The sequence below is a fragment of the Puma concolor genome, chromosome D2, assembly GCF_028749965.1.
Source record: "Puma concolor isolate L17-30 chromosome D2, mPumCon1.1.hap2, whole genome shotgun sequence".
NCBI lineage: Eukaryota > Metazoa > Chordata > Mammalia > Carnivora > Felidae > Puma > Puma concolor.
Window position 1 is genome coordinate 9,060,979 of NC_141677.1, and position 24,302 is coordinate 9,085,280.

The following is a 24,302-nucleotide window of genomic DNA, read 5'->3' on the forward strand; positions in this document are numbered from 1 at the left end:
GGGCAAACAATGTGTGATAAATGATGCTGTGAAGTCCTCCTACTTGAGAATTAGTTATTGTTTATTTTTGCAACATTTATGTGATGGGATGTATCTGCTTGGCTATAAAAAGGTGAGATTTCTTTCTGTCCTTGGATTGTCTTTGAGATATATCCCGCCATTCAATGATAAGATTGTTTTCTTTGTCTTCTGCCTGAGTGACTAAGTTTTCTAGGTTCGGAGAAGATTTGTTTTAAATTAGATTTCCCTAACAATTTCGGCGATAAGGATGGTGATTCCTGACCACTCTAATGCTAAATCGGGTATGCTTTCTCATCAATGAATGCCTGAAAGGACGAACGAAATAAGAGAGGTATGATACTGTCGATGTTACAATATAAATAGAACACAGACTGTCTCTGGAAGAAATTCTGCAGGTGCATTTTGCTGTAGAAACTGCTAGGAGAGCCAATTCATCAGGGAAATGGAATTAATGAAAGAGGTGTGTATTTAGATTCTTAGCATTCATTTCGGATAAGCAATGAGTCAAACTGTACTATCGGTGCCTCCTGCTTGTACCTTATTTGCTAAATCGGGCAGTTATACCCAAAGTCTCCTAAGCCTGAAGGCTGATTCCGAAGGAGGTGTCGCCAGGGTCTTAAGAAACTCAGCGCGCGCTTCCTGCTCGGGCGCAGGAGCCGCTCGGGGCCTTCTGCGCATGTGCGCTGCGCTCCTCCCGGTAGTTCACGTCGCCGCCGCGGCATCGCGAGAAGACGGTCCCGGATGCTCTCGCGACTGAGGGCCTGTGGGCAGGCGGGGAGGACGTGGTGGGTGAGACCCGGGTGGCTGTGGTGGTTGTTGGTGACCGGTGGGACGGAGGCCTTGTGCGGGAGGGGCCGGTGACGGAGGAAACGGCTCGGTGCCTGAGCGCGGGGTGAGCCCTGCTCCGTCTGTATGCATCGAATGAGAACCAGCGCGTCCCCGCGCTTGTTACCCAGCGAAGGTTCGTGTTGTCGTCTCCGAGGTGAAGGGTCGCCCGACGCCTTGGTAAGACCGGCGGAAACTGGCCCGGGGGCGCTCGTGGGTGGTCGCTTCTCTCCTGGGGGGGGGGGGGGGGGAACCTCGTTCTTCTTCACTCGGGTCCGTCTTCGTCCTCCCAGCCACCGGTGGTCAGTGTCCCGTTCCCATGGTAACCGCATAAAGTCCTCTGGGAGGTGACGGAAGCCCAGGTGGCGAACGAGTAGATGCGTTCTCTGTCTCGCATCAAACCTGAGAGCGAGGCCGACGCAGTAGCTGCAGGAGACCTGACCTCTCCTGGGGAGTAATTTTCAAGTGAACGTGGCCTTGCATTGGGGGAATTCATTGTTGTGTCTGGAGAACCCGAATGATGGCGTCCAGGTCCCTCCGGCACCCTGCAGCCTTGCCTGTGCCCTCGGTAGCAGCGGTTTGCGTTTACAGAAGGTCCAGCTTGCGATTCAGGGTTACAGGAAGGGCCAACAGCTTTCGATCTTGGGTAAGGATTCTTACTGGCTATGCTCAGTTTTCCTGGAACAGGGCAGCCATTGTGAGGGAAGAAGGGGGCCCCCAAGAGCAGGAATCCCTCCTAGGACAGTCGGTCAATTGGCCCCAGACCGCAGCAGACATGCACAGCGAATGTGGAAGGAGCAAAGACCCTTGCCAGGACCGCCGTCGTGTCGAGATCCTCGCAGACTGGGTGACGGTATTCGTTCTGGGCCAGCTTTCAGGAGGGACGGAAGCTGTGGCTGGGAGAGGAGGGTGAAGCAAAAGGAACGGAGAATACTTAACTGCTCGCGAGGGAGGTGTGGGGGCATCATGTGGAAGGAAGGGCTTGCCAGCCAAGTGGAAGGAAACCACCTCTTTCATCCCTTCCTTCTTTGCTCCACCCCCAGATTCTGAGCCCTTCGCACAGGACAGCACAACTAGCCATGGGCTGAATGCTCCCTCTGTCCCGATCTGATAGAATCCGAGATGGTACTGCAGGAGAGGCCTTTAGGTCTCAGTGACCGCTCATAGTCACACATTTTGTGCTGGCAAAACCAAAAGCAGACATTGAGTCTCCTGATGGCCCTGGCAGGTGTTTTCTGCTTTGGCAACGGATAAGTCAGAACCAGTTTGTGGTGGTTGTTTTTAATCAAAAGATATGTTCAAGAACCTAAAACTGAGTTAAAGCAACCTCTTTTTTTTTTCCCCTTACGAAAAAGATCAGCCCTTAAAATTCGCTCCCTTTTTTCAGAACCTAGTGGGACTCTCTGGTGTGTAATGAAATTTACGACTTGAGTATTTTTTGCTCAGCATCAGTTTTCATGAAAGCCCTATGTTCCATTCCTTGGCTTGTCTTAATTTGCTTAATTAGTGTACTGTGTTGTTTACCTTTTTCTGGGTTAGAGTGTACGTTGTTAGTAACTCAGTAAAAAATTTTATTTATTTATTTATTTATTTATTTATTTATTTTTTTTTTAATTTTTTTTTCAACGTTTATTTATTTTTGGGACAGAGAGAGACAGAGCATGAACGGGGGAGGAGCAGAGAGAGAGGGAGACACAGAATCGGAAACAGGCTCCAGGCTCTGAGCCATCAGCCCAGAGCCTGATGCGGGGCTCGAACTCACGGACCGCGAGATCGTGACCTGGCTGAAGTCGGACGCTTAACTGACTGCGCCACCCAGGCGCCCCTATTTATTATTTTTTTTTGAAAAAAAATTTTTTTGAGAGAAAGCGTGTGTGCACAACATGGGGAGGGGCAGAGAGGAAGAGAGGGAGAATCCCAAGCAGGCTCTGCACTGTCAATGCAGAGCCTGAAGCGGGGCTTGAACTCACGGACTGTGAGATCCATGACCTGAGCCAAAAATCAAGAGCTGGATGCTTAACCGACTGAGCCACCCAGGTGCCCCAACAAAATTTAAGTATTTTATCTTTAGTACGTCTCTACCCAACATGGGGCTCAAATCTACAACCTGAGATCAAGAGTCGCTGGCCCCACCTACTGAGCCTCCAGGCACCCGGAAAACAAATGTTTTTACATTTAAAAACGAGTGAGTCCCAGCCCTCCGGAATTGTTCCTGGGCTGCTCTTCCCTTCCTCTCATCCTTTCTGTCCCTTCTCAAAGCATCTCCCCTTCAGAGTTGCTTTGCCAGCAGCTACGTGGAATTTTGTAGGCTGGTGGCATCTCTCATGATCCATCTTTCCTTCTCAGCTGTGCCCTCCTGGCTATCCCTACTCTTCCAGGGCCAGCAGAAGATGATCACATCCCAGGTGAGTTGTTCATTTACTCACAGTTTTGCCTAACAGTGATTATGTGAGGTTTATACAATTTGTGCGAGGTTTATTATAAAATGTCTGTACCTTCATATGAAATAATACAAACAAAAATGTTAACATCAGGGAAGATATAGAGCACAAGTCCACAAGTTACAGTACATGGGCCAAATACAGCCTGCTGCCTCTTTCTCTATGGCCCACAAATTAAACAGAAACAAATCAAGAGTGATTTTTTTTTGTGATATGAAATTCAGATTTAAGTGTCTCTGAAGTTTTATTGGGACATAGCTGCACTCATTTATTTGTGGCTGTGATTGCTTTCATATTACAGGGGCAGAGTTGAGTGATTGTGACAGAGATGGTATAGCTCGGCAAGCCTAAAATACTTACTAGGTGGCCATTTACGGAAAAGGTTTGCTGTTTGCTGACCTCTGATACAGTAGGGCAAAGATGCCCTGTAGATAAATGCACATCTTGAGATCTTACTGAGTTTTGAAACTGGAACATAAAAAAGTTTTTTGATAACCTTCATTTGGTGACATTGTGTCCCTTCCAGTGACAATCCTGCAATAACTAAAAAAGCGGTAGGAATAAAGTGAATAATTCTCGTCCAATTCAGAGGAAAATTTGAGTTGCACATGAATTGTGCCAGCATTAGGACTCATGGTTGTTCAAAGAAGGAGCGAATTTGGACAGACCATGGTGATCTAGGATGGTCAGGAGGAGGAGGTAGGCTTTGTGACTGCCCTGGGGACTGGGCAGAATCTAAATTTTTGCAGAGTCTGGTGAGGGATTCCACTCTTTCAGTTGTGGTAAAATACACATGATGTGTAATTCACCCTTAATCCTTTTTAAAGTGTAGAATTGAGTTGCACTTAATACATTTACAATGTTGTACAACCATAACTGCCATCTCCTGTCAGAATAGTTTCATCACACCAGAAAGAAACCTCATACCTTTTTTTTTTTTTTTTTTTTTTTTTAAATTTTTTTTTTCAACGTTTATTTATTTTTGGGACAGAGAGAGACAGAGCATGAACGGGGGAGGGGTAGAGAGAGAGGGAGACATAGAATCGGAAACAGGCTCCAGGCTCTGAGCCATCAGCCCAGAGCCTGACGCGGGGCTCGAACTCACAGACCGCGAGATCGTGACCTGGCTGAAGTCGGACGCTTAACCGACTGCGCCACCCAGGCGCCCCCTCATACTTTTAATAAGCAGTGCCGTGACTTAATGAACAATTCCTCCCCAGTCTCCCCAGCCCCTAGCAACCACTAATCCACTTCCTGTTCGTGGATTTGTCTGTCCTGGATGTCTGATATAAATGGAATCATACAATGTGTAGTCTTCCATGTGTGACTTCTTTCACTTCCTTTAATGTTTTCAAGACCCACCTATGTTGTAGCATGTTATCATTACTTCATCTCCTTTTGTGACTGAGTGATACTCCCTCGTGTGTACACACCACCTTTTGTGTGTCCATCAGTTGATGGGCATTTGGAGTGATTCCATGTTTGGCTATTGAGAATAGTGCTGCTGTGAGCATTCACGTACAAGCTTTTGTTGAAGACCTGTTTCACTTTCCTGGGAGTAAAATTGATGGCGCATTCTATGTTTAACGTATTGTGAAACCGCCAAACTGTGTTCTGCAGCAAGGTCCCTTGCAAGTCCATGTGAATTTTAGATTAGCCTTTCTATTTCTACAAAACAAACAAAGAAACAAAACAAAACACGCACACACACACAAAACACACAACACACAAAACAAAAACCCTAAAGCTGTTGAGAATTTGATAAGGATTGCATTGAATCTGTATATCACTTTGGGGATGTTTTATAATCCGTGAATGTGAGGTGTTTTTCCATTTGCCTAGGTTCTTTAATTTCTTTCAGCAATATTTTGTAGTTTTCAGTGTGCAAATCTTACAACCTCTTGCTTAAATTTATTCTTAAGTATTTTATTCTTTTAGATGCTGTTGTAAGTGGAATTGTTTTCTCTTTTTTTAAATTTTTTTTTTAACGTTTATTTATTTTGAGAGAGACAGAGACAGAATGCAAGCGGGTTAGGGGCAGAGAGAGAGGGAGACACAGAATCCGAAGCAGGCTCCAGGCTCCGAGCCATCAGCACAGAGCCCGACGCGGGGCTCGAACCCATGAGCTGTGAGATCATGACCTGAGCTGAAGTCGGACGCTCAACCGACTGAGCCACCCAGGCGCCCCAGTGGAATTGTTTTCTTAATGCAACTCTGATTAGTTTCTCTTTCAACTTAGTTGACAGCAGATAACTGAAAACACTTGATTGTAAAAGGAGATATTATTCATTCTCACTCACCAGTCAGTCGTTCCATCCTCTGATATCCTGGAGGTTTTGCGGCATGGGGGTAATGCACCTTAGTGAGATTTTACATGTTCTTTGTGAATATATTTTTTAGTAAAGAACATGTGACTAGACATTTTTAGCCCAATATGAAATGCTATGTCTTTTATAGTGGGAATTTAATGTTTCCTTTTTGTTGTAGTTAGTGATACGTGGTTTTAACTCCTTCATCTTTCATTGCAATTTTATTGTCCACACCTTCTTCTTACATATTAAAAAAACTCCAATATATTGAGGTGAAATTCATATCGCAAAATTATTATTATTTTTTTTGAGAGAGAGAGAGAGAAAGAGCAGGAGCATGCATGCCGGGAGAGGTAAGGAAAGAGGGAGGGAGAGAATCTTAAGCAGACTCCACACCTAGTGTAGAGCCTGATGATGTGGGGCTCGATCTCACAACCATGGTATGATCATGACGTGAGCTGAAATCAAGTAGGAGGCTCAACTGACTGAGCCACCCAGGTGCCCCCAAAACAAAATGATTTTAAAGCAACCAAGTCAAATCAGTACATTTAGTACACAGTGTTATGAAACCACTAACTTTATTGAGTTTCAAAATATTCCCATCATTCTAAATAAAGCCCTTTACTCGTTAATAAGGTTCTCCCCGTTCTTCTATTCACCCAACCCCTGGCAACCGACAATTTGTGTTGTGTCTCTACGGGTTGATCTGTTGTGAATATTTATTACAAGTGGAGTCAGTCAGCATATGGCCATTTGTGTCTGGCTTCTTTCACTTAGCATGTTTCCAGGCTGTGTCCCTGTTTAGTACATGTCAGTACATTATTACTTTTTTTCTTTTTTGTGGCAAAATACAAATAACATAAAATTTACCATCTTAAACACTTTTAAGTGTACACTTAAGTGGTATTAAATACATTCATGTTGTTGTGTGTCTGTCACTACCATCCATCCCCATACTCTTTTCATCTTGTAAAACTGAAATTCTATACCTATTAAACAGTAACTCCCCAATCTCCCCTATCTCTAGGTGCTGGAAACCACTGTTACAACTTCCTGTTTCTATAATTTTGACTACCCTGAGTACCTCGTATTAGTGAAATCCTGTAGTCTTTGTCCTTTTGTGACTGGCTTATTTCGCTTAGCGTTACGTCCTCAAGATTCATCCATGTTGTAGCGTATTGCAGGGTTTTTTCCATTTTTAAGGCTGAGTAATATCCCATTGTACGTATATGCACATTATGCTTGTCCATTCGCCTGTCCATGGACACTTGAGTTGCTTCCATGTTTCCACTATTGTGAATAATGATGCTGCCGTGAACACGAGTGGTTGAGACGTGTGGTTGAGACCTACTCTTGGGTATATACCTCGAAGGAAAATTGCTGGGCCGTAAGGTAATTCTAGTTTTAATTTTGAGGAAGCTCCATCCTGTTTTTACAATGGTTGTACCGCTTTACACTGTCAGCAGCAGAGGATGGGAGTTCCATTTCCTCTCCATCCTTGCCAACAGTTGCTTTTTCTTTTTTTGGTAGTAGCAATCTTAATGGGTGTGAGGTGGGATCTTACTGTACCTTTGACTTGTATTTCCTTAATGATTCATGATGTTTACTATATTTTCTTGTGTTTATTGGCCATTTGTATATCCTCATTGGAGAAATATCTGTTCAAGTCCATTGCCCAATTTTGCATTAGGTTGTTTGGGTTTTTTTTGTTGTTGCTGAATTTTAGGAGTTCTCTTTATATTCTGGATATTAATCTCTTATCAGATATATGAATTATAAATATTTTCTCCTGTTCTGTCGATTAACTTTTAACTCTGTGGATAGTATCTTTTGATGTGAACATTACAATTTTCATGACAAGTGTGTCCGTTTCTTCTTTGTTACCCATGCCTTTGATGTCATATCCAGGAAGTCATTGCCAAATCCGGTGTTGTGTATCTTTTGTACTATGTTTTCTTCTAAGTTTTATTGTTTTAGAACTTAAATTTAGGTACTTGATGTGAGTTGATTTTTGTCTATGGTGTTAGGTTAAGGGTCCAACTTTATTCTTTTACATGTGGCTATCCAGTTTTTCTAGTGCCATTTGATAAAAAGATGTCATTTTCGCATTGAGTGGTCTTGACAGCCTTGTCAAAAATCATTTGACAAGATGTGTGAGTGTTTATTTCTGGACTCTTTTTTCTATTCCATTGGTCTTATTTGTCCCTTTTTATGCTGGTACCATCCTGTTTTGATTGCTGTGGCTTTGTACTAAGTTTTGAAATCAGGAAGTGTAAGTCTTCCAGTTTTGTTGTTTTTCAGGATTGTTGTGGATAGTCTGGTTTCTTTGAATTTTAGGATGGGTTTTTTTAATTTCTGCAAAAAACATCATTGGGATTTTGCTAAGGATTTCATTGAATCTGTACATCACTTTGAGTAGTATTGACATTTTAACAATAAGTTTCTAATCCATGAACATGGGATGTGTTTCCATTTATTAATGCCTTCTTTAATGCCTTCAGCACTATTTTGTGGTTTTTATTGTGCAGATCTTTTACATCTTTGGTTACGGTAATTCCTAAGATTTTGTTTGATGCTTTGGTGAGTGGAATTGGTTTTGTAATTTCCTTTTCAGGTTATTCATTGTTCCTATATAGAAATGCAACTGATTTTTGTGTGTTGATGTATCTTGCTACTTTGCTGAATTCATTTAGTTGATGCAGCCGTTTTTTTTTTTGTGGAGTCTTTAAGTTTTTTTACATGTAATATTATTTCATTTGCACAGATGCTTTTACTTTTTCCTTTCTAATTTAGATGCTTTTTATTTCTTTTTCTTGTCTAATGCTCTGACTAGAACATCCAGTCCTGTGTTGAAGACAAGTGGTGAAAGCAAGCATCCTGACCCTGCTCCTGTTCTGAGAGGAATGGCTTTCTGCCTTTTCACCACTGAGAATAATTTTTCGTGTGTGTGTGTGTGTTATATTTTTGGCTTTTGTTAAGTGGGGGTAGTTCCTTTCTATTCCTATTTTGTTGACTGCTGATACCATGAAAGATGGTGGGATTTTGTCAGATGCCTTTTCTTCATCACTTGAGATTGTCTTGTGGGGTTTTTTTTTCCTTCATTGTATTGATGTGGTGTATTGTATTAATCAATTTTTGTGTGTTGAACCATCCTTGCATTCCAGGAATGGATCTACTTGGTCATGGTGTATAATAATCCTTCTTTAAAAATTAAATTAAATTAAATTAAATTAAATTAAATTAAATTTTATTAGTTTTTTAGACAGTGAGTGTGGACGTGAGCAGGGATGGGGCAGAGGAAAAGGGAAAGACAGACTCTTAGACAGGCTCCATGCCCAGTGTGGAGTATGACAAAGGGCTCAATTTCATGTCCATGTGATCATGACCTGAGCCAAAATCAAGAGTGGGTTGCTCAACTGTCTAAGGCACCCAAGTGCCCCTATTTTATTTTATTTTTTAAAGGAAGCATAATTAACATACAATTTTATATTAGCATAAGGTATACAAGATACTGATTCAACAATTGTATACATTAGTGCTTACCACAATAAGTGTAGTCACCAGCTGTTGCCATATGTTATTACAATATTACTGACTTTATTTCCTGTTCTATACTTTTCATCTCCATGATTTATTTAATAACCGGAAGGTTGTAACTCTTAATCCTCTTTCTCTGTTTCACCCATCTACCTACACCTTCCCTTAGCAACTACCAGTTGTTCTCAGTATTTATGGGTCTCTTTTTTGTTTCTTTGTTCATTTGTTTTGTTTTTTAGATTCCACATGGAAGTGAAATCATGTGGTATTTTTCTTTTTCTGTCTGACTTATTTCACATAGCATAATACGTTTTAGGTCCATCCATTTTGTCACAGATGCCAAGATCTCATTCTTTTTAATGCGTATGTAATATTCCAGTGTGTGTGTGTGTGTGTGTGTGTGTGTGTGTGTGTGTGTGTGTGTGTATACATATATGTATATATATATGTATGTGTATATATACACACATATATGTATACATATATATACACACATATATGTATACATGTATATATGTGTGTGTGTATATATATATATATATATATATATACACACACACTAAATCTTCTCTATTCCTTCATCTATCAATGATTCTTCCTTCATTCTTCCTTCCTTGTCTATTCCTTCATCTATCAGGGTTCTTCCATATCTTGGGTATTGTAAATAATATTGCAGTAAACATAGGAGTGTATGTGTCTTTTCAAATGAAGTGTTGTTTTTTTTTTTTTCTTTTGGCTAAATGCACGGTAGTGGAACTACTGGGTCATATGGTATTTCTATTTTTCTGTTTTTGAGGAGCATCCATACTGTTTTCCACAGTGATTGCACCAGTTCCATTCCCACCAAAAATTCACATTTTTCTCCACATCCTCGCCAACATTTGTTATTTCTTTTTGATACTAGCCATTCTGACAGGTGTGAGGTGATATCATTGTGGTTTTGATTTGCATTTCTGATGATGAGTGATGTTGAGCATCTTTTCCTGTGTCTGAGAGAGAGAGGGTTAGAGAGAGCAGGAGTAGGGGAGGGGCAGAGAGAGAGGGAGACACAGAACCTGAAGCAGGCTGTAGGCTCGGAGCTGTCAGCACAAAGCTCAATGTGGGACTCGAACCCACGAACCATGAGATTGTGATCTGAGCCAAAGTTGGATGCTTAGCTGACTAAGCCACCCAGGCACTCCTGTATGTCTGCTTTAATCAGGTGTATAAGTTCTTCATATGTTTTGGATATTAACCTCTTTATTGGATATATCATTTGCAGATATTTCCTCCCATTCACTGGGTTGCCTTTTTGTTTTGTTGATGGTTTTCTTTATGCAAAATCTTTTTATTTTGGTGTAGTTGCAACAGTTTATTTTTGCTGTTACTTCCCTTGCCTCATGAGACATATCTAGAAAAGTGTTTCTGTGGCCAGTGTCAAAGAAGTTACTGGGTGTAAGTGTCTTCCAGGAGTTTTATGATTTGAGGGCTGACATTTAGGTCTTTAATCCCCTTTGAGTTTCTTTTTTGTGTATAGTGTAAGAAAGTGGTCCAGTTTAATTCTTTTGCATGTAGCTGTTGAGTTTTCCCAGCACCATTTGTTGAAGAGACTGTCTGTTTCACAAAGTTTATTCTTGCTTCCTCTGTCATAGATTAATTGACCATGTAGGTATGGGTTTACTTCTGAGGTCTCGATTCTGTTCCATTGATTTTTGTGTCTATTTTCGTGCCAGTACCATATGTTTTGATTACTATAGCTTTGTGATGTGTAATAATCCTTTTACTATGCTGGTGAATTCTGTTTGGAAATATTTTGTTGAGGACTTTTTACATCCATGTTCATAAAAGATATTGTAGTTTCCTTGTTCTCTTGAAGACAGTTTTTTAAACTAGAAAAGGATTCACCCATTTTCCCCACCCCCCCCAGGTTGTTCTCTGTATGAGCTTGTTTTTTGTTTTTGTTTTTTTAAGATTCCACATGTAAGAGAGATCACATGGTACTTACTTGTCTTTCTCTTTCTGACTTATTTTACTTAGCATCGTGCCATAAAGTCCATCCATGTTGTTGCAAATGGCAAGGTTTCATTCTTTTTTATGGCTGAATCATATTCCGTTGTATATACATACCACAATTTCTTTATGCATTCATCCATCAGTGGACAGTTAGGTTGTGTCCATATCTTGGATATTGTAAATAGTGCTGCTGTAATCATGGGGGTGTATGTATCTTTTTCAGTTAATGTTTTTATCTTGGGGGGGGTGGATAACTACTGAGGAGTGGAATGGCTGGATCATATGGTAGTTCTACTTTTAATTGTCTGGAGAGCCTCCATACTGTTTTCCATAGCACCAGTTTACATTCCGACGCACAGTGCCCAGCATTCCCTTTTGTCTGCACCCTGTTAACGCTCGTTCCTCCTTGTGTTTTTGGTAGCCATTCTAACAGGTAGGAGGTAATATCATTGTGGTTTTGATTTGCCTCTCCCTAATGATGAATGATGTTGAGCATCTTTTTTATGGGCCTGTATGTCTTCTCTGAACAATGTGTATTCATATTTTTTTTGCAAGTGAGTTATGTGAGTTCTTTATACATTTTGAATATTAGTCCCTTATGAGATACAGGACTCAGGAATATTTTCTGTGTTCAGTAGGTTTCCTTTCTATTTTTGTTGATGATTTTCTTTGGTGTGCAAAACATTTTAGTTATGATGTACTCCTATTTATTTCTTCTTGTGTTGTTTTTTTGCTTTTGGTGTGAAACCTAAAACCATTGCCAAGACCTATGTCAAGGAGCTTATTATTAGCACCTCTGTTGTTTTTTTTTTAGGAGTTTTTTATGGTTACATGTTTTCCTGTTTTCTTGTATGCCTTGTGATTTTTTGATTAAACATTGGGCATTTGAATTTAATAATGTGGTAGCTTGGAAATCAGATTCTCCCCAGTCTGCAATGTTTGCTGTATTTTCTTACTGTTTTTGTTTCTTCTTACTTATTTATTGTTTGATGGTGGTAGTCTCTCTTTGTGCCAAGGATCAGCCTGATGTATAAATGTAATGTCTTCTTAGGTGTGGATTCTTTAATTCCTGTGGCAGGTATGTCTTTGCGGGTTTCCTTATGAGAATATCTTCTTTGAGATCAGAAAGAGTATTTTATTCCACTTGGAATTGTCAGAACCAGGGCAGTTCCAAGTACATGTGTGCACTCAGATCTTTTGCATTAAAGAATAAATTGAGATATTGACTAGGAAGATGGCAGCATAGGAGGACGCTGGGCTCACCACGCATCCTGCTGATCACTTAGATTCTACCTACACCTGCCTAAATAACCCAGAAAACCGCCAGAGGATTAGCAGAACGGAGTCTCCGGAGCCAAGAGCAGACGAGAGGCCCACGGAAGAGGGCCAGAAAGGCATGGCAGGAGATCTTCAATGTGATGAACAGAAAAAATATGCAGCCGAGAATCCTTTATCCAGCACGTCTGTCATTTAGAATAGAAGGAGAGATAAAGGTCTTCCCAAACAAACAAAAACTGAAGGAATTCATCACCATTAAACCAGCCCTACAAGAGATCCTAAGGGGGATCCTGTGAGACAAAGTGCCAGAGACATCGCTACAAGCATAAAACATACGGACATCACAATGACTCTAAACCCGTATCTTTCTATAATAACACTGAATGTAAATGGATTAAATGCGCCAACCAAAAGACATAGGGTATCAGAATGGATAAAAAAAACAAGACCCATCTATTTGCTGTCTACAAGAGACTCATTTTAGACCTGAGGACACCTTTAGATTGAGAGTGAGGGGATGGAGAACTATTTATCATGCTACTGGAAGCCAAAAGAAAGCTGGAGTAGCCATACTTATATCAGACAAACTAGACTTTAAATTAAAGGCTGTAACAAGAGATGAAGAAGGGCATTATATAATAATTACAGGGTCTATCCATCAGGAAGAGCTAACAGTTATAAATATCTATGCGCCGAATATGGGAGCCCCCAAATATATAAAACAATTACTCAAAAACGTAAGCAACCTTATTGATAAGAATGTGGTAATTGCAGGGGACTCTAACACTCCACTTACAGAAATGGATAGATCATCTAGACACACGGTCAATGAAGAAACAAGGGCCCTGAATGATACATTGGATCAGATGGACTTGACAGATATATTTAGAACTCTGCATCCCAAAGCAACAGAATATACTTTCTTCTCGAGTGCACATGGAACATTCTCCAAGATAGATCATATATTGGGTCACAAAACAGCCCTTCATAAGTATACAAGAATTGAAATTATACCATGCATACTTTCAGACCACAATGCTATGAAGCTTGAAATCAACCACAGGAAAAAGTCTGGAAAACCTCCAAAAGCATGGAGGTTAAAGAACACCCTACTAAAGAATGAGTGGGTCAACCAGACAATTAGAGAAGAAATAAACAAATATATGGAAACAAATGAAAATGAAAATACAACAATCCAAAGGCTTTGGGATGCAGCGAAGGCAGTCCTGACAGGAAAATACATGTCAATCCAGGCCTATCTCAAGAAACAAGAAAAATCCCAAATACAAAATCTAACAGCACACCTAAAGGAAATAGAAGCAGAACAGCAAAGGCAGCCTAAACCCAGTAGAAGAAGAGAAATAATAAAGATCAGAGCAGAAATAAACAATATAGAATCTAAAAAAACTGTAGAGCAGATCAATGAAACCAAGAGTTGGTTTTTTGAAAAAATAAACAAAATTGACAAACCTCTAGCCAGGCTTCTCAAAAAGAAAAGGGAGATGATCCAAATAGATAAAATCATGAATGAAAATGGAATTATTACAACCAATCCCTCAGAGATACAAACAATTATCAGGGAATACTATGAAAAATTATATGCCAACAAATTGGACAACCTGGAAGAAATGGACAAATTCCTAAACACGCACACTCTTCCAAAACTCAATCAGGAGGAAATAGAAAGCTTGAACAGACCCATAATCAGCGAAGAAATTGAATCGGTTATCAAAAATCTCCCAACAAATAAGAGTCCAGGACCAGATGGCTTCCCAGGGGAGTTCTACCAGACGTTTAAAGCAGAGATAATACCTATCCTTCTCAAGCTATTCCAAGGAATAGACAGGGAAGGAAATCTTCCAGACTCATTCTATGAAGCCAATATTACTTTGATTCCCAAACCAGACAGAGAGCCAGTAAAAAAAGAGAACTACAGGCCAATATCCCTGATGAATATGGATGCAAAAATTCTCAATAAGATACTAGCAAATCGAATTCAGCAGCATATAAAAAGAATTATTCACCATGATCAAGTGGGATTCATTCCTGGGATGCAGGGCTGGTTCAACATTCGCAAATCAATCAACGTGATACATCACATTAATAAAAGAAAAGATAAGAACCATATGATCCTGTCAATCGATGCAGAAAAGGCCTTTGACAAAATTCAGCACCCTTTCTTAATAAAAACCCTTGAGAAAGTCGGGATAGAAGGAACATACTTAAACATCATAAAAGCCATTTATGAAAAGCCCACAGCTAACATCATCCTCAACGGGGAAAAACTGAGAGCTTTTTCCCTGAGATCAGGAACACGACAGGGATGCCCACTCTCACCGCTGTTGTTTAACATAGTGTTGGAAGTTCTAGCATCAGCAATCAGACCACAAAAGGAAATCAAAGGCATCAAAATTGGCAACGATGAAGTCAAGCTTTCACTTTTTGCAGATGACATGATACTACTATACATGGAAAATCCTATAGACTCCACCAAAAGTCTGCTAGAACTGATACATGAATTTAGCAAAGTTGCAGGATACAAAATCAATGTACAGAAATCAGTTGCATTCTTATACACTAACAATGAAGCAACAGAAAGACAAAGAAACTGATCCCATTCACAATTGCACCAAGAAGCATAAAATACCTAGGAATAAATCTAACCAAAGATGTAAAAGATCTGTATGCTGAAAACTATAGAAAGCTTATGAAGGTAATTGAAGAAGATATAAACAAATGGAAAGACATTCCCTGCTCATGGATTGGAAGAATAAATACTGTCAAAATGTCAATACTACCCAAAGGTATCTACACATTCAATGCAATCCCAATCAAAATTGCACCAGCATTCTTCTCGAAACTAGAACCAGCCATCCTAAAATTCATATGGAACCACAAAAGGCCCCGAATAGCCAAAGGAATTTTGAAGAAGAAGACCAAAGCAGGAGGCATCACAATCTCAGATTTTAGCCTCTACTACAAAGCTGTCATCATCAAGACAGCATGGTATTGGCACAAAAACAGACACATAGACCAATGGAATAGAATAGAAACCCCAGAACTAGACCCACAAACGTATGGCCAACTCATCTTTGACAAAGCAGGAAAGAACATCCAATGGAAAAAAGACAGTCTCTTTAACAAATGGTGCTGGGAGAACTGGACAGCAACATGCAGAAGGTTGAAACTAGACCACTTTCTCACACCATTCACAAAAATAAACTCAAAATGGATAAAGGACCTGAATGTGAGACAGGAAACCATCAAAACCCTAGAAGAGAAAGCAGGAAAAGACCTCTCTGACCTCAGCCGTAGCAATCTCTTACTTGACACATCCCCAAAGGCAAGGGAATTAAAAGCAAAAATGAATTACTGGGACCTTATGAAGATAAAAAGCTTCTGCACAGCAAAGGAAACAACCAACAAAACTAAAAGGCAACCAACGGAATGGGAAAAGATATTTGCAAATGACATATCGGACAAAGGGCTAGTATCCAAAATCTATAAAGAGCTCACCAAACTCCACACCCGTAAAACAAATAACCCAGTGAGGAAATGGGCAGAAAACATGAATAGACACTTCTCTAAAGAAGACATCCGGATGGCCAACAGGCACATGAAAAGATGCTCAACGTCTCTCCTCATCAGGGAAATACAAATCAAAACCACACTCAGATATCACCTTCACGCCAGTCAGAGTGGCCAAAATGAACAAATCAGGAGACTATAGATGCTGGAGAGGATGTGGAGAAACGGGAACCCTCTTGAACTGTTGGTGGGAATGCAAATTGGTGCAGCCACTCTGGAAAACAGTGTGGAGGTTCCTCAGAAAATTAAAAATAGACCTACCCTATGACCCAGCAATAGCACTGCTAGGAATTTACCCAAGGGATACAGGAGTACTGATGCATAGGGGCACTTTTACCCCGATGTTTATAGCAGCACTCTCAACAATAGCCAAATGATGGAAAGAGCCTAAATGTCCATCAACTGATAAATGGATAAAGAAATTAAGAAATTGTGGTTTATATACACAATGGAGTACTACAGGGCAATTAGAAAGAATGAAATATGGCCCTTTGTAGCAACATGGATGGAACTGGAGAGTGTGATGCTAAGTGAAATAAGCCATACAGAGAAAGACAGTTACCATATGTTTTCACTCTTATGTGGATCCTGAGAAACTTGACAGAAACCCATGGGGGAGGGGAAGGAAAAAAAAAAAAAAAAAAGAGGTTAGAGTGGGAGAGAGCCAAAGCATGAGAGACTCTTAAAACCTGAGAACAAACTGAGGGTTGATGGGGGGTGGGAGGGAGGGGAAGGTGGGTGATGGGTATTGGGGAGGGCACCTTTTGGGATGAGCACTGGATGTTGTATGGAATCCATTTTGACAATAAATTTCATATATTGAAAAAAAATAAAATAAAAAGAATAAATTGATTCGTCAGTGGTATTTCTACTCTAATCTCTTTTTTACTCGCAAAGTCTAACACAAAGCAAGGTATATATATATATATATATATATATATATATATATAGTAGAGGTTAGTAACATTATCTGGTCAATTTTCAACAGCAAAACATGTAAGAATTTGTCTGTGAACAATCTTTTTTTTTTCATATTTCCTGATTCTGACTACTTTAGACTGAGCACAATGTGCTTTTGCAGGGATTATTGTCATTCAGGGATGTGACTGTGGGCTTCACTGAGGAGGAGTGGCAGCGCCTGGACCCTGCTCAGAGGACCCTGTACAGGGACGTGATGCTGGAGAACTACAGCCACCTTGTCGCTGTGGGTAGGTGGTGCTTGTTTCTCAGGCAGGCCTCCAGTATGTGTGCCTGTTTTGTATTTACAGAAACCTGTAGAGTTTTTGTAGACTACAATAATATTTAGCTTTGGAATTTGGAGGCCAAAGATGGTTTATCCCTTTTGGTTGTCACAAGGAATTTGTTTCCCTGTGTCCCATAACAGGGATTAAATTAAATTTTTTTTATTGTGCAGTTTTTGAGTTATACTGTCGTCCACCTTGAGAAGTCCTGAAACTCATCCAGTTTGTCCCACGTGATACGATTCTTATTCACAGGGTTATCCATTCCTAAACCAGAAGTGATCCTCAAGTTGGAGCAAGGAGAGGAGCCATGGATATTAGAGTCCCCGGGCCAGAGTGACCCAGGTGAGTCAGTCAGTGTGAGTCAGTTGGAGTTTAGGAGGAAATTAGATGATAAAGCATTAGTTGAGAGCTTAAGGTCATTGGAATGGTCTTTGAAGTGATCTTCAGGAATCACTTTTTCGAGGCTCTGATGAGCCTTTGGAAGTGGCATGTTGACTTGACTCAAATATTCAGTGTCCCTGAATCACCCAGAATCTCCCAGTGTCACTTCTGTGTACGAAAGGAACAATTATATTGAATTAAGTGCACACATCTTAAGATATACTCTCTATATATGCTATATATGTGTATGTGGACCATATGTATGTTCTGTGTGTGTGTATATATAGTATCTGGCTTCTTTGGTTCAGTATTATGTCTTTGAGAAACATTCATGTTGTGTGTATGATTAGTTTATTGCTGTATATTGCTGTGTAGCATTCCATTGTGACTCTCCCAGAGTTTATCTCTTTATTTTTATACTACATATTAAGGATACATATTCATTTTGAAACCTATTTGGTTTGAGTTTTTTTTTTTTTTTTTTTTAATTTTTTTTTTCAACGTTTATTTATTTTGGGGACAGAGAGAGACAGAGCATGAACGGGGGAGGGGCAGAGAGAGAGGGAGACACAGAATCGGAAACAGGCTCCAGGCTCTGAGCCATCAGCCCAGAGCCCGACGCAGGGCTTGAACTCCCGGACCGCGAGATCATGACCTGGCTGAAGTCGGACGCTTAACCGACTGCGCCACCCAGGCGCCCCTGGTTTGAGTTTTAAAGTATTTAAGCATCGATATAAATAGTCTTGTGTGTGTCTTTTTGAGGAAAAATTGTTTTTAAATCTTTGAAATCATATCCTATATATCTATATTTATATCTATCTATTTATATATTAAATGTTCATTCATTTATTTTGAGAGAGAGAGAGCATTCATGTGAGCAGGGGAGGGGCAGAGAGAGAGGGAGAGAGAGAATCCCCAGCAGGCTGCATGCTGTCAGCACAGAGCCCAACATGAGGCTCGATTTCACATGTCATGGTCTCACAGGTCATGAACTCACATGACCTGAGCTGAAAGCAAGAGTTGAATGCTCACTGGACTCAGCCACCCAGGCGCCCCTAAGCTCTTAATGTCTGTTAGACGTGTGACCAGAAACAGGCTTGCTGGGTACAGAGTAGCTACATATTTAGCTTTATCAGTATTTTTTAAACAGTTTTCCAAAGTGGTTGTACTACGTCATATTGCTACTAGCAATGTGTGAGAGTTTTAATTGCAGTTCATCATTCACTTGGTATTGTCAGCCTAATTAATTTGCTATTCTAGTTATTGTGTTGTGCTATCTTGTTCGGTTTTAATTCCTATTTCTCTGCTGACTCATGATGTTGTGCATCCTTTCATATGTTTGTTGGCTTTTTGGATTTCCTTTAGCAAAGTAACTGTTGACATCTTTTGTCAATATTATTTTATTGGGTTATTGGTCTTACTGAATTCTAGAATTTTTAAAATATATTTTGAATATAAATTTTTGGCAGATGTATGTAGTTATTAAAATCTTTTCTGAGTTATCTCTTGTCTTAGTCTCTTGACTTCTGAATACGGTTACAAAGACTGTCCTTTCCCCTGCTGAATTGTGGTTTTATCTTTGTCATTTATTGAGTGATCATATATTTGTGGTTTTCTTTCTGGACTTCTGATTTGTTCTACTGGCTGATTTATCCTTCTTTACGACAATACCACTGCTTTTTATTTTTATAACTTAATTATAAGTTATGACATCTGGCAGTGTTAGCCTTCTGGGTTGGCTATTTTCTTTTTTTTTAATTAAAACAAAATTTTTTTTGAATTTATTTATTGTTGAGAGAGCACAAGCAAGGTGGGGCAGAGAGAGGGAGAGAGAGAGACTGTCTCTCTAGACAGAATCTGAAGCAGGCTCCAGGCTCTGAGCTGTCAGCATAGAGCCCGATCAGGGCCCAAACCCACGAATGGTGAGATCATGACCTCAGCAGAAGTCGGATGCTTAACCGACAGAGCCACTCAAGCACTCCTGTTTTGGCTATTTTCTTCAGGGTTCCTTGGCTATAACATGAATACAGAAAGTTGCCAAGAACATCTTTTTGGCTTTAGTTTTATTTATTTATGTATTTATTTATTTATTTTGAGTTATATAGAGACAGCACGAATAGGGGAGGGGCAGAGGGAGAGGAGATCTTATTCCAAGCAGACTCTGCGCTGCCAGTGCAGAGCCCGACCTGGGGCTTGAACTCACAGAACTGTGAGATCATGACCTGAGCTGACACCCAAGAGTCAGACACTTAACTGACTTAGCCACCCAGACGCACCCATTGTTTTTTAGTTTTCTATTAGATTTATGTATTTAGTTTTTAAGAACATCTTTTTTTTTTTAATGCCTTTTTTTGTTTGTTTGAGAGAGAGAGAGTGCCCATGCTAGTGGGGGAGGGACAGAGAGACAAAGAGACACAGAATCTGAAGCAGGCTCCAGGCTCTGAGCTGTCAGCACAGAGCCTGACACAGTTCGAACTCACAAACTGTGGGATCATGACTTGAGCTGAAGTCGGACATTTAACCAACTGAGCCACCCAGGTGCCCCAAGAACATGTTTAGTCTACAAAATATATTAAAATAATTTTTGTGATGCCAGATATTATGGATAATGCATTGCTACTATGAGCTTTTGCATTTTCATATACGTGTTAAAAGCACCTTGTCAATTTGTACAAGTACACACACACTCCCTACACCTACCTTTTTAGGGCTTCTATTGGGATTGCATTGCTCATTTTGGAGAAAATTGACATGTTCATAATACTGAGTTTTCCAATCCATGACCATGGTATGACTCTATTTAACTCTTCTTTAATTTCTTTCTGGTTTTTTAGTTTTCAGTTTAGTAGTTCTTCCCATCCTTCATTAAATATACTCTTTGTTTTTTTAAGTTTTATTTGTTTAAGTAGTCTTTACACCAAGTGTGGGGCTTGAGCTTACAACCCCAAGATCAAGAGTCACATGCTCCTCTGACTGAGCCAGTCAGGTGCCCTTTAGTAAATATATTCTTAAATATTTTTATGTTTTCTTATACTATTTTCATTTTTAACCTTATGCTATTCATACTATTTTATTCTCCAGTTGTTTAATGCTAACATATAGAAAAACAGTTGATACTTGCACCCTGGCTTTGTATCCTGCAACTTTGCTAAATTTACTGATTTTGGTAGTTATATAGATTTTTAAAAATTTCATAGGTAAACAATTGTGTTCTCTAGGAATAAAGAGAAGTTTACTTCTCCTTCCTAATGTTTATACATTTTTTTTTTCTTAGCCTGTTGTACTGGTTGAGAATGCCAGTGATGTGATGTATAGAAGTGATGAAGGTGAACATTTTTGTCTTGTTCTTGACTTCAGGGAGAAACTGTTGGGTGTATTATTATTAATTTTGACTTTAGCTGAAGGATTTCTATAAATGTCTTTTATCATTTTGAAGAAGTTCTATTCCTAATTTGCTAGGAGATTTTTTTTTTTTTTTTTTTAGATCATGACTGAGTATTGAATTTTGTCAAATGCTTTTTCTACATGTATTGAGATAGTCATACTTATTTCATATTTATTATGTTAATATGGTGAGTGATCTTGATTGATTTTCAAATGTTAAACCAACCTGATATGTTTGAAATACATTCATCTTCATCATAATGTATTTTGCTGTTATAATCACTGAGTTTGGCTTTTCACTATTTTGTATAGGGTTTCTCTGTGTGCGTGTGTTCATGAGAGCTGTTGTCCTGTAATTGTCCGCATCGTAATCTTTTCAGGTTTTGGGTTGAAGACTGTACTACCTTCATAAGATGAGATGGGCGGTGTTTCATACTTTTCTATGTATGATATTATGTGAGATTATGTTATTTTTTTTAATGTTTGAAAGGTTTCACCTATGAAGCCATTGGGTCTGAAGTTATCTCTTGGTGGAGATTGTAAATTTCAGACTGTTAAATTTTTAGTATTTGTCTTTGTTAATTTTACCGTAAATACAATATACAAGTATTGGTACGAGTATCTGGATTAGAGCAGATCAATTATTATTTATGTAAAGCAAAGTAACAATTTTGTGGTTCTGGTGTACCTCGATTTCTTACTCTCGGAGCAATAAGAAAAACCAGGGGTCTTGCACATACATGCAGAATTGGTATTTTGGGTGCAGAACACCGATAAAATGAATCTGGGTGCTTGCATAGAGGAGAGAGGTAGTTGTCCCCCTACCCTTTTTAAAGCAGAGAGGGGAACCTTTGCTCCCTTAGAAAGGAGCCCAAGTTCACACTCTAATCCTTCGAACTATGAGTAAATTTCTTCAGGGAAAAAGACGGTCATTATCTCCAGCTATGTGTGTATGTATGTATGTATGTATGTATGTATGTATGTACTTTTTAAGTTTATTTATTTATTTTGAGAGGCAGGGGAGGTACAGAGAGGGAGGATCCCAAGCAGTCTCCACGCTGTCAGCGCAGAGCCCCACATGGGACTCCAACTCATGAACCATGAGATCATGACCTGAGCCAAAGCTGTGAGTTGGACGTTTAACTGACTGAGCCACCCAGGCACCCCTGTCTCCAGCTGTATACCCAGGATGGCATCAGAGTCCTAGGTCCAGCATGCCCACTGAACTGTAAATCTCTCTAGAGTGTGTCCCTATCTCATTAGTCATTAATTACTTTCGAAGCTTCATTCTTGCACCTTAAGCTCCAAGTTTTATTGAGATTTGCTCAAAAAGTCCTAACTGTTCAGTAACATAAAATTTATTTTCCCTACAGTCCCACAGTACCATTCGTTTTATTTCTGACTTCTGGCCAGTTTTTCTGTGTACGTGCCATTCTTCATTTTGTTTTAGTTTTGAAACAGGTTTGTATGCTGAAAGCTAGATGCTCTTCACGTTTTTCCATTCACCTTTTACCTGGCCCGAGGTGGTAAACCAGGTGCGGCAGCATTTATTGATATTTTGTACAGACTGTGCCTTGGTCTGTGTGGAAGAAGTCTCTGGCACGCTCTGTGGTCCATACAGCCGTGGCCAGCCAGTTAAAACTGACTTGAATGCCTTCCAGGCTGAGGCAGGGTCATGAAGCATTTCAGCTCAAGGCAGGAAAAGATTCTGTCCCTCTTTCTAACAGAACACCTGCACTGTAGGTGACACTGCTCACAGAGTGCATGTCTGGGGTCTGTTCAGCACCAGGTGTTTGCTTACATACTTGAGTGTTTCTGATAACCACCCCTGGGTGCAGATCACACTTCAGTTTCAAGTTAATGCCACACACACACACACACACACACACACACACACACACACACACACAATCTCAGAGGGTATACTGGGAAATAAAAATTTTGCAGTTGTTAGCACCACCTGCCCCCGCTGCCTCCATCGTGGCTTCTCACTGTCTGGTAAGCTTTAGACCCCCACCCCAGTACCAGTCTAAATATTTGGTTTTGTCTTCTTTTCAGGCAGTCAGTTCCAAACAGTCCTGCTTGTCCATGACGCCATTTCGTCCATCCCCTTCTCTGTGGTATGCATGGTACCCACAGGTGCTCCGAGCTGCTGTCTTGTGACACCAAGCAGGGATGGGGGAAGCAGCTGCCAACTTCACTGCCAGGGATTCGCTGCAGTTTGTAGTTGGGTTGAAGAGCGCGGGCGGCAGTTAGCGGGAGCAGCAGAGGCATTGGTCCTCTGGGAGGAGAACTCCGAGAGCAGGTCTGACAGCCCTGTCCCCATGCTGCTATAAAGGTTCGCTTTCCAAGTGCCAGAGAGTTTGCTTTCCTTCCGTCATTACAAAGTCCGCGTGTCTTATTGGAAACTGCAGCCTCACAGTCTTTCCAGCCATCCTCCACTCTTAGCCAGACCTTGCATCTGGAAGGGCCAGGTACAAGGGAGACCACAGCCCTGTAACAGAAGCGTTTTCATACAACTTAGAATTAATTCTGATGCTTGAAACTGTTTTTTGGCTGTGTTCTGGCCTGGAGTCGCTGTCAGGGAAAAGAGATCCATCATGTGCACGTGAACGGTCAGGGTGAGATGTTGAATTTGCAAAAGAGGTCCGTGTACTACCCGCCCCCATATTCACCCTTTTTCCCCTAATCGTATCCAGGAAATAGCCTGGAGACCATCCCTTTTGAGGACAGCTGCATTTAATAGACTGCTTTGCTAAGGTGTGTGTGCCAAGAAAGAGGTGAGGGTAATAGACTCATTCTTGCTCATTATTGAAAAGTCACAGTAGTGAGATATCCTCTAAAGGAGTTTAAAATTGAGATCGATTCCCTGTCCCAGAATGGATGCTCCCTACCCCCCACCTTGCACCTTCCACAGGAACATGAGCTAAGAACACAGCGGTGCAGGCCCCGGCACCAGAAGTAGCCCTCTCCACGATTCTGCCAGGATTCACCGTGTTTCCACAGCCCACAGTACCTCGGGGTGGCTTTCAACATTGTCATGGTCAGAGTCCTGCCACTACACAGAGGGACCACACCTGCTTTCACACCTGCCTGGCAGAGCTGAAGGACACAGCAGAGCAGCAGCTAGGAGAGAGCTCTGTGACTCCATCAAGGCCTTTCTTGCTGGGTTTTATTTTAAAAAGTCTTTTTTGGGGGCGCCTGGGTGTCTCCGTTGAATGTCCAACTTAGGCTCAGGTCATGATCTCGTGGTTCAAGAGTTTGAGCCCTGCTTCGGGCTCTGTGCTGACAGCTCAAAGCCT

General features: G+C 40.6%; 1 protein-coding gene across 6 annotated transcripts in view; it reads left to right on the forward strand.

Annotated features, from left to right (window-relative positions):
- The first annotated feature begins 712 nt into the window (after positions 1 to 712).
- Positions 713 to 24,302, forward strand: part of ZNF37A (zinc finger protein 37A) — a 92,474-nt gene continuing 68,884 nt past the window's right edge. For 3 of the 6 annotated variants that reach the window (XR_015241532.1, XR_015241534.1, XR_015241533.1), the window contains exons 1-3: positions 713 to 1,026; positions 17,073 to 17,199; positions 17,488 to 17,577. Coding sequence is in view for 3 of the 6 variants with exons in the window: in XM_086679562.1 (XP_086535688.1) it covers positions 934 to 1,026; positions 17,073 to 17,199; positions 17,488 to 17,577 (310 nt within the window). In the remaining 3 variants the exon portion in view is untranslated. The remainder of the gene's footprint in view (positions 1,027 to 17,072; positions 17,200 to 17,487; positions 17,578 to 24,302) is intronic. The other 3 variants (XM_086679562.1, XM_086679561.1, XM_086679560.1) reach the window with 2 other exon arrangements.